At 47.7% G+C, this 9,846-nt stretch overlaps 3 protein-coding genes across 4 annotated transcripts; 2 read left to right on the top strand and 1 right to left on the bottom strand.

Annotated features, from left to right (window-relative positions):
- Nucleotides 1-85: 85 nt before the first annotated feature.
- LOC113210035 (traB domain-containing protein) lies at nucleotides 86-3,014 on the top strand. 2 transcript variants are annotated; one of them, XM_026427846.2, is made up of 10 exons: nucleotides 86-265; nucleotides 542-717; nucleotides 836-1,012; nucleotides 1,138-1,227; nucleotides 1,310-1,491; nucleotides 1,585-1,836; nucleotides 1,921-2,227; nucleotides 2,311-2,419; nucleotides 2,504-2,685; nucleotides 2,795-3,014. In XM_026427846.2, the coding sequence occupies exons 2-9, from the start codon at nucleotides 579-581 to the stop codon at nucleotides 2,673-2,675; spliced, it is 1,428 nt and encodes a 475-aa protein (XP_026283631.2). In that variant the 5' UTR covers nucleotides 86-265; nucleotides 542-578; the 3' UTR covers nucleotides 2,676-2,685; nucleotides 2,795-3,014. The 2 variants fall into 2 exon arrangements, with proteins under 2 accessions (XP_026283631.2, XP_026283630.2); XM_026427845.2 differs by having other exon boundaries at nucleotides 87-265; nucleotides 1,126-1,227.
- Nucleotides 3,015-3,183: 169 nt separating this feature from the next.
- On the top strand, nucleotides 3,184-4,014 carry LOC113210062 (histone-lysine N-methyltransferase SETMAR). Its single transcript, XM_026427879.2, has one exon. The coding sequence runs from the start codon at nucleotides 3,184-3,186 to the stop codon at nucleotides 4,012-4,014; it is 831 nt and encodes a 276-aa protein (XP_026283664.2).
- Nucleotides 4,015-5,378: 1,364 nt separating this feature from the next.
- LOC113212420 (transmembrane protein 132B) lies at nucleotides 5,379-8,739 on the bottom strand (the record flags this gene model as incomplete). The annotated part of the gene is made up of 8 exons (XM_052276241.1): nucleotides 5,379-5,866; nucleotides 6,146-6,385; nucleotides 6,476-6,762; nucleotides 6,842-7,268; nucleotides 7,368-7,559; nucleotides 7,648-7,830; nucleotides 8,081-8,246; nucleotides 8,351-8,739. Coding segments are annotated over 8 exons (2,157 nt in total), but the record flags the coding sequence as incomplete, so codon positions are not given.
- Between the last annotated feature and the right edge of the window lie 1,107 nt (nucleotides 8,740-9,846).

Below are 9,846 nucleotides of genomic sequence, written 5' to 3'. Positions count from 1 at the left end.
CCCCCACCCGAACATTATTCGCAGCTCCGAGCACGGCCCTCTAGCAAAGGCTATCGTAACGTAACAGACCTTTTCTTATTCCAATAATTTCTTTGTTTATTTGTCGTTCTGCTGACATGTACATGTGTATCGTGTTTATGCTGTGTATCTAACCTTTTCCTGTTGGATTGGTTTGCAAGATTTTGTGATAACTGTGGAATGTCCTTTTACTCATTTTTAACTAGTCGTCAAGTGGTGAAATAAGTTTATCCATTGTGTTTTGCATGTAAGTATATAACCATCCTATTTTTTCTACACAGCCCACTCTTTCTGACATATAGATGCTGACCATACGGGTTGTATCAAGCTCATATACTTAAAGATTTTAAACTCTAGCATAATTTATTACAAAATGCTGATTTATTCTCGTAATAAATATTGTTATTTTATCATTCTGTTTGACTACCCTGAACGAACAGCATTCTTTAGGTTAATTGACCCTCTTTAACTTTGGTGACCCTTATTTGTGCAATACGTCTATATGTAATGTCCCTTGTTGCAGATATTTGGATATTGTGTCATAAGACTTAACAAATATCATGGCAGACTTTGCAAATATGAATGTGTCCACAGACAATGAAGTATCAGTTTATAATACTCCTGACACTACCTTGGTTATTGACGGCTCATTCGAAGACTCACTGAATATGAACACATCACTTATTGATGCTGAAAAGGGTAAGAAAAATGCTTTACCATTATCTCTTAAGCCAGGCATACTCTTGACATATAAGCATTAATGTTTAAGCTTTTATTATTTGGGGGCTCCTCATTTTCAAATTGTTGGCCCTTTCAGGAATTACTCCCACTGTTAAAAAGCCAAGTAGTATCAGTCTTGACAACTCTGCTGCTCTCTCTATTGGCGAACAATCTTCTCTTTTTGATAACTCTTTTTCATCAACAAGAAGTCAATCAACTATAAGAGAAAGTCCAGATGGGACAAGTAGCGTTGGGGAAGGCGATGATCTTGCAAGTAAGAGTCAATATTTTGTTTCTTTTTCTTGCTGCCACACCTTTTTTAATACCAGCCAAGACCATATCCTTATCCTTATAATCCTGATAATCCTTAAATGTGTCTTATTCAAGGCGATCTTACAGATGTAGGTTCTGATTTGGACACAAGTGTGAGTGATAAACCTCCATCTGCATATATGTCACCTGACAAACCAGAATATGAAATTAGTTCTGGTGAGCTACCTAGAGGAGTGTTATTTGAAAACTTCTTTATTTCTTTAGGAAATGTTAGCAATTATTGGTATCTTATTTTTAGGGAAACCAGATGAACCACAGACAAGCGAAAGTAGCTCTGTCAAAGAGGGATACTGGTTTGATGAATACACTGGTAAAGTTTTCCCTCATACGGTTGCACTTCTTCCGTCATATGATGGAGCACAGGTTTACCTCATTGGTTCAGTTCACTTCAGCTCTAAAAGCTGTGATGATGTCTCTCAGGTAAACTATATTTATTATTGGATATATTTCACACTAAAAAAGGGGATAAAGTAATCTCTCTTTACTGTGCTACATATTTTTAATGTGTCACAGGTTATTCAAGCTGTTCAGCCTCATATTGTGTTTGTGGAGTTATGTCCATCACGTTACTTTTACTTGCACCTTGATGAAGCCACATTACTAGCAGAGACCAAGAACTTAAATCTGGCAAAAATTAAACAACTAATTCGAACCAATGGGCTGTTAGGAGGTCTCTTGTTTGCATTTCTTCACAACACTTCAGCCCAAATTGCTGAACAAGTTGGTACAGCACCTGGCCTGGAATTTCGGCGTGCTGCAACTGAGGTTCCTTTCTTCTTTTTAATTTTTCAAAGAAGTTCTTCATTTATTTGTTTTTGGCCTTAACTAGTTTTAAAAATATATTTTCAGGCTGCAAAAATCCCAAAGTGCATGATTCACCTAGGTGACAGACCACTAGGAACTACTTTGCGACGAGTTATTGCTTCTTTGTCATGGTGGGATTTAATAAAGCTCGTGTTCAGCTTGTTGAGTGATAATGCCAGTATCACAAAGGAAGAAATAGAGAAAATGAAAAATCATGGCATGCTTGATGACCTTCTGGATGAGATGGCAGAAAAGTTACCAGCTGTGAGGCATGTTTTTCTTGATGAACGTGACATATACATGGCTCATTCTCTTCAACTGGCAGCCATGCAAGTTCAAGTGGATGAAAAGAGTTAGTTGAATCTGTTTTTTCTCTCCATATATTTGACCTTTTATTCAGTAGCAAAGTGTATTAATTTGTGTCTATTCCACCAGATAACCATGTCCCATGTAGGGTGGTTGGTGTTGTTGGTATTGGTCATATGAAGGGTATAATTGAGAAGTGGGGTAAAGTGTCTTCAGAAGAAGTCATACCCATATCACAGTAAGTATTAGTAGATGTTTGAATTTACATTCCCAATGTTATGCAGTTATTCTGCAAACAATTTTTCACCCACCATTCTTTCAGAATTCCAAAGCCATCTTTAACTACACGAGCTTTGAGCTTCACTATAAGAGCATCGTTTTGGGGCTTAGTTATCTATGGTGTAACCCGAATTAGTCCTATACGACGAAATATTCCGTCAGTAAATGGAATTATGTCGTTTGCTTCATCCGCCACCAACTACTTTCGCCGATAGTGTTGGTGAGGTATGGAAAACCTTTCATGTTTATATATGCAAGACTATGCCTGGTTTCTAATGTTTTGGTCCACCACCTATTTTCTGAAAATATGAACTTGTTAATTTTTTTGTTTCAGCCATGAAGTAGTGTTGGTTAACACATGATACTTTATCATCGCCACCTCTGATATTAATTTAGTATTAGTATAAGGCTGTTGGGCCGAAGTGAGGGATTAATGAAAAAGATTTGTTATGTAAGTCACTCTTTGCGTTACCTAATACCCGTATGAATATGTTTTGTTTTATAATCCCCGTCTTCCTTTAAAACGATTAAATAGCTCTTTGTTGTCAAAGTCATGTTTGATCTTGATATTTTGTTTTCCTGTAGTGTTGTTTTTAACCTATTTTAAAATTATTACTATTGGTGCAAGTTGAGTACAAGTACGTACTTAATTTACCAATATACTGAAGTGCCAATGTGATTGTGATGTAAAAATATCTCCAGAGAAATTTGTAATCCTTTACCATGGACGATGACTCTGACTCATGTTTTTTAATGGATGATTATGATCACCCACAACCAGGTCTTATTTATTCTCCCACACTTGTGCCAGGAAGGGGAGCAAGTCTGATGGACCTTGACAATCAGTTGTTGGGTTGTGACTGCTCTGGTGAAGAGATCTGCCTTTCTGCCACTAGCTGTCAGACTGCTCATGTCTGCCAACCAAACTATACATCTGATAAAAAGTTGGTTGATGAAAAGTGGGATTCCTCTGGCATTGTTGAATGTAATTCTCAATGTCACTGCTCAATCCTACACTGTTCAAATAGAGTTGTTCAATTTGGACCCAGGAAAAACCTAGAGATATTCGAATGTGGTCCTCAAAAAGGATATGGCCTTAAATCTCAAGATTTCATTCCAAAAGGAGCATTTATTTGTGAATATGCTGGAGAAATAATAGGATTGAGTGAAGCAAAGTGCAGGTTCAAAGCTTTATATGCTGAAAAAAAAATGAATTACATTTTTGTCTTGAGGGAAGTGATTAATTTCTCTGAAAGCACATCTGTGATTGAGACTGTTGTAGATCCATCTCTTATTGGCAACATAGGAAGGTACATAAATCATAGCTGTGATCCAAATTCAGGCATAGTTCCTGTACGAATAAATTCTCCAGTTCCTAGACTTGGAATATTTGCTAAAAAGAATATTGTGCCAGGGGAAGAAATTACTTATGATTATTCAGGCGGGTCTTTGGTTCCTCAGATAAATGAGGCAAATAGCTATGAAAAAAAGGCTTGTTACTGTGGGGCTAACTGCTGCAAGGGGTTTCTTCCGTTTGATTTGAGCCTTGTATAAATTTTTAAAACCTCTGCAAAAACTCTTTTTGGCCTGTGCCTTAGTTGGAACATGGCTTGTGTGTGGTTGTGCTGAAGTGAGCCTATCTTAATGTATTTCATTTTATGAGCAGAAAACTGCTTGACTGAAGCTTCTCTAAAGAAAGTTATTAGAATTAGCATTAGTTACAGGTTGATATATTATTAACATTCAATTGAAAACTAGTGTCATTAGCTGAACTGTATCAACTCTCATCCCTTAGCAAAATGATTCGATATTACTTGAATGTTTGTGTTTGCTGATGTTATGTTTTTGTTTGTGTTTTTTTTTCTTTGTTCAAATTAAAAGAAACATTTTTCTGCTTAATGCTCACAGAGCTTGTAAAAGAGAAAGATGGCATAATGTAGATACCAATGAAATTGCAACTCCAAAAGACTTCTTTATTTTTTTATAATCTAAAATAGTATATCACAGTTCATCTCTTACTACTGATGTTGTATCAGCTGATTCTGGTATTGTGTTTGCAGCACATCTAAATCCTAAATTGCCTGCAGTGCTGTCAGGTGTATTTTGACTCCTAGCAGCACAACGATATCGAAAACAATAACTCTTGTGGCACATGTATGAACCCCCTTTTTTAACTTTATCAGTACCAGTTTCTGGGCCAACCTGCAAATTTTTTAAACAAAATTAATAGACTGTGAACATAAATGTCTTTTCAAAAAAATGAAAATGGAAACTTGTAAATTAACACGTTCAATGCCACACGACCACCATGTTTCCAAAGAGCTAATTTTAAGTTTTAATTTCTCAAACCCTGGGGGTTGATGCTAGACCAAAAATATGTCTGGCCTAGGGGTGTCTCGGGTAGACAATCAAAACCCCTCCTTTGGCCTGTGGATCGGAGATAAAGATACGACCGGTGGGTGTCCATATGGCACTCAAGGCTTTGTATTGGACGACAACATGATGGTCGTATGGCATTTCAAAGACACAGGGCTTACGACCTCTATGTGGTCATTTGGCACGAACGGGCAGTATTTCTTGCAGGGAACCTTGCCGCGACTTACCCCGACCTCGGAGTGGTCGTATGGCACATGGGGACTGTAGTTATACGACCAACTTGTGGTCGTATGGCACTCAGGGACTGGGGGTATACGACCACCGTGTGGTCGTATGGCACTCAACGACATCCACCTACGACCACCGTGTGGTCGTATGGCACTTGGTACCATGAAAGGTACGACCACATGGTGGTCGTATAACTGAAGGTCCTAAATGCCATACGACCACACGGTGGTCGTAGGCCACACGGTGGTCGTATACGACTAGTCCCCAAGTGCCATACGACCACACGGTGGTCGTATACCACCAGGCCCGAAGTGCCATACGACCTCTCCGTGGTCGTGGCAGTCTCTGCCGGGCTCTTGGGCAATGTTAGGCGCTTAAATGCCACACGACCACACCAGAGGTCGTTCACTTTTTGGCACCCTTGTGCCGCACGACCACCGTGAGGTCGGACACTTTTTAAATTAAAAATGGCCTGGCACTGAACGTGTTAAAGTGAATTTTTTCACCTGGCGGTGGTGATAAGCCAGACTTACAGCTTCCAGCCATCCGGGTTGATCTCCTGGGATGACTTGTGCCCTCGGTGATGGTGGTGACGCTTCTCTCCACGTCGTTCTTTGTCGCGAGATCTGTCTTTGTCGCGGTCCTTTTTGCAATATGTGGAACTATCGATGCGTGCGGACACGACGGGCTCAGCGTTGACAACCCTCTCCGGCACGCTGAGGCACTCGGCAATAGCCAACTCCATTTCCTCCGTCACATCGGTAGGATCCGCATAGTTGGGGTTGGTAGTGATATGTATCACCTACAGCAAGAGAACCACGGCCGTGATTAGGGGGTGACAATAAAAACGAGGTATACACAGTGAGTGTAGCACTGTCATTCAAAATAGGATGGGTTAGTTTCGTCCCCAGAAAGGTAAAGGCACAAGATTGCCCCATATCATTACTGCGAAGACTTTCCTTCGATATGGTCGCTGGTCCAATTTACTCCCTTGACGATACACGTTTAACCCCAAGGAACCTTTTCTGGCACAAAATGTTCTTTTATTTTCATTGAATGCGTTTGTGTCGCCGACACTCACCGGGCTGTTGATGTTGAGCGGGGGCCCGGAGCGCGCGCTCGAGTTGGTGGTGGCCGAGGCGGGGACGGGGTGGCCGGCGACGGAGCCGCGCTCCAGGGTGGCCCTGCCGAGCCACACCCAGTCGTGCACGTTGGTGGTGGAGTCCCTGGACTGCGGCTGCAGCTGCCTCTTCACCATGGCCACCCCCATGCCGGTCATGCCGGCCACGCCCTGGGGCCGGCCGAGCGCGCCGCCCACGCCCTGCAACGCCACAGCAGGGCCGTGAGAAGCCGCGACCAGCGCGTCGTCCGCGACCCGGGTGCGGGGGCTACGGGGGGTCGCTCTGCGTACCTGGGGCGCCGTCTGCGCCAGCTGGTCCAGGGGCTGCTGCGGGCTGAACTTGGACGCGTACACGACGCACGACACGACGAACACGACGATGGCGAAGCAGAAGGCGGCCAGCAGCACGTACATGCCGATCTCGAGCGGCGTGGTGTGCACGTTGCCGTGGTGCCGCGGGCCGGACGCCACGACGGCCGTCTTGCCGAGGCCCGTCATGAGGACGCCGCCGCCGTTGGACGAGTGCTGCCGCGCCTGCACCGTGGGCTCGTGGTTGTTCTCGTCTTTGAGCGGGATGCCTGCAGAGAGAGCAGCGTTAAGACACCGAGGGACACTGCGAGCGAGCTCGACAAAGGCAGACTGAGTGCAAGCACGAACCGATGAGAATGTCCTGCAGGTCGGGCATGTCGCGGCCGCCCTTGCGGTCCTTGCCACCCGAGCCCGCCATGCCGCCGCCGTCGTTCTGGACGAACTCGGGCCGCTGCGCGACGTCGCTCGACGCGAAGTTGACCTCGACCTGCGCCGTGGCGACCGCCAGCGGCACGTGGCTCGTGATGGACTTGGGCTTGGCGCGGCGCATCACGCCCCGGCACACCTCGGCCGGCAGCAGCGTCACCTTGAGCAGGTCGCCGCGGCCCTGGCGCACCGCGATCACCCGCGGGTGCGGCGACGCCATCATCGGCGCGAAGGCCACGATGTCCGGCGCCAGGCTCTCCACCATGAGGTGGTAGTCGCTGACGGCCACCTCGCGCAGCGGCGTCCGCGTGCCGTCCGAGAACTCGATGTCAATGTCTAGCAGCCCCTCCTGCAAACAGGCGAGGTCAGAAACATGCCGACGTCCAATCGACGAGTCTTTTGGCTGGATCGACGAGAGACTTTGCGAAGGTGTCTGTCTGCTGCTCACCTGGTACTGGGCCGTCAGCTTGCGAGTGACGGAGGTCTCCGCCACGTAGCCGTTCTCGATGGCCGAGTCCGCCGTGATGGAGAGCTGCAGCCCGGACACGACCCGGACCAGCATCCTGCTCACGCTCACCTTGTCCGTCACGACGCGGACCTCCTTGGAACCGATCACGCGACCCGTGATGGGCGACAGCACCTGCAACCAGGACGGCCGTCGTCAGCATGTCGTCACGGAGTGAAGTCTGCTGGAGGCCGCGGGTGCGGTGGCGCCCGGGGAGACTCACCTGGACCTCGGTGCGCCCGCTCGTGCGGCCCTGCACCACCCGGCCGTACAGGGTGGCGATGCGCGGGTCGGACACGCGCATGTAACCCTGCACCAGGTCGGTGACGAGCAGCAGCGTGCGCCTCGACACGAAGTAGCTCTCCCGCCCAGAGTCGTGGTCCTCCGCCTTGAAGCGCGCGTACACCTGCGGGAGGGAGGGTGACGAGCAGTTAGCGGGTGCCAATACTGTGACGGTATGTACGTGTTTGTGACGGTATGTACGTGTTTGTGACAGTATGTGTTTGTGGCGGTATGTGTTTTTGACGGTATGTACGTGTTTGTGGCAGTATGTGTTTGTGGCGGTATGCCTTTGTGACGGCATAAATGTGTGAATGACTGTGTAAATGAAGTAAATGAAGACACAAACACATTTTCCGTTTCCTTTTCAGACTCACCTCGACGGGGCTCTGCTGGAAGCGCGCGCGGCAGGTGGACTGGCGCTCCCGGTCGTGCTCCAGGCTGTTGTGTACGTCCTCCACCACCATGCCGGCCGCGGCCGCGGCGGCTGAGTGGTCCCACGAGTCGACGTCGTCACCAGTAGAGCGCTTGGACTTAGCGGGGCTGAGAAGGGGACAAAGAAAGTTTTTATTATAAAGTGACGCGACAGTTTAAATATGAACAATAATGGCATCCGCCGCAAAAGGTCTTGTCGTCTGCTGTCTTACTTGGCGTCCGGGTCGGGGACGCGCCAGCCCTTGATCTGCGACAGGCGGTAGTCCTGCACGGCCACCTCCAGGGGGAAGACGGGCATCCAGACGGTGAAGCGCGCCATGCCGGTGTAGGTGCCGTACTTGACGAGCACGGTGCCGTTGCTGGAGCCGCGGATCTCGGAGCCGTCCACGTACACCGAGGTGCACGACGACGACACCTTGAGCACGCTGTCGTCCTCCGTCTTGCACGACGACTGCAGCGTCACGTCCGCCACGCGCCCGGCCTGGCTCACGATGAACACCTTCATGGCCTGGGAGATCTGCCGGGCCGTCAGCACGGCCGTGTTCACCAGCTGCCAGTTCTGCAACAGAGACCGCGCCCGCGCGTTCAGGACGCTGGAACGTCAACCGACGTAAAGCATCATAATTCGGGCCGAATCCCGCACACCGACAAGAAAAGCGTAAACCCCAACGTGCACCAACCATGCGCAGCCGAACCGCCTTTCTCTGAAATACGCTCACGGCGAGAACGGCCCGACAAAGACTCTTTCAGAGAGTGAGCTGTAGTGGAGCCGTAATAGAGGACCGCAGCCAAGCATGGGGCATTAAAAAAAATAGTGCTGAGACGGGGGGTAAAAAAGGGAGAGAGAGGATTGCTGTGGTTCCCCCACAGCTTTTGGCGATAGGGTGGGATTAAAATGCTGACCGGGCGGGGCGAGTCCAGGAAGAGGGGGGGAAGGAGAAGGCCGCGGGCGAGGCCGCGAGCGAAGCCGCAGGCGCCGAGGCCTCCACTTCGCTCCACTCTTTGAAATGCAACACAGTTGCACTCCACGTCGCCTACTCCCAGCCGCACCCACTCTACTCCGCACCACTTACTTCTTTCGCGAGAAAACCTCTCCTTTCTCTCTCTCTCCCTCTCCTTCTTCTCGCCAAGCGCGTCAAACTTTGCCAACCTTTCCATCGCCCCAGCATCGCCTGGCGCGCAGCCCGGCCCCAGCCCTGCAGGGTTACTGCAGCGCCATTTTACTCGCGAGTCGCCAAAACGAGAGGAAATGTTCACCGCATTCCACCTCGCATACTTTAAAACTGCCTTTTAAAAAGAGACTCAGTATCAAATAATGACTGAAAAAAGTCTTCAAAAAACACACCGACAAAAAATATTATCCTCGCAAGATATTTTTGGGTTTACAATACGAAATGTGTTGTAAATTTACGACCCCCTATTAATGTTTGACGGAGAACCACAAGACGAAACGTGATACTTGTAGTGTTACAATTTTAAATTGTAATTTAACGACACGTCTTATGGGAAAATTTTCCGTAGAACTATTCTTTTATGCCCCCACCCATATCGAAAAAAAAAAAAAAGAACAACACAACGGGAAAAACCGAATCTGTGCTGTGCGCCTGGTTGCGCTACCCTTTATAAAAGAGTCACATCTCTGGCAGCAATAATGTGAACGGAGCGACCCAATAGCGCGCACCCTCCACACCACACACTCCATGCTCTT

Source organism: Frankliniella occidentalis, unplaced genomic scaffold, assembly GCF_000697945.3.
Source record: "Frankliniella occidentalis isolate FOCC.00 unplaced genomic scaffold, Focc_3.1 Scaffold2208, whole genome shotgun sequence".
NCBI classification, from domain to species: domain Eukaryota; kingdom Metazoa; phylum Arthropoda; class Insecta; order Thysanoptera; family Thripidae; genus Frankliniella; species Frankliniella occidentalis.
Note: the sequence above shows the minus strand (reverse complement) of the source record. Positions and strands in the feature narration are given on the sequence as shown.

What these genes read in the sequence shown, in the direction of transcription:
- LOC113210035 (XM_026427845.2), top strand. Translation starts at nt 579, where the DNA reads ATGGCAGACTTTGCAAATATGAATGTGTCCACAGACAATGAAGTATCA. An exon ending in AGTTCAAGTGGATGAAAAGA is followed by an intron (nt 2,228 to 2,310) that starts GTTAGTTGAATC and finishes CTATTCCACCAG; the next exon opens with ATAACCATGTCCCATGTAGG. An exon ending in GAAGTCATACCCATATCACA is followed by an intron (nt 2,420 to 2,503) that starts GTAAGTATTAGT and finishes CCATTCTTTCAG; the next exon opens with AATTCCAAAGCCATCTTTAA.
- LOC113210062 (XM_026427879.2), top strand. Translation starts at nt 3,184, where the DNA reads ATGGACGATGACTCTGACTCATGTTTTTTAATGGATGATTATGATCAC.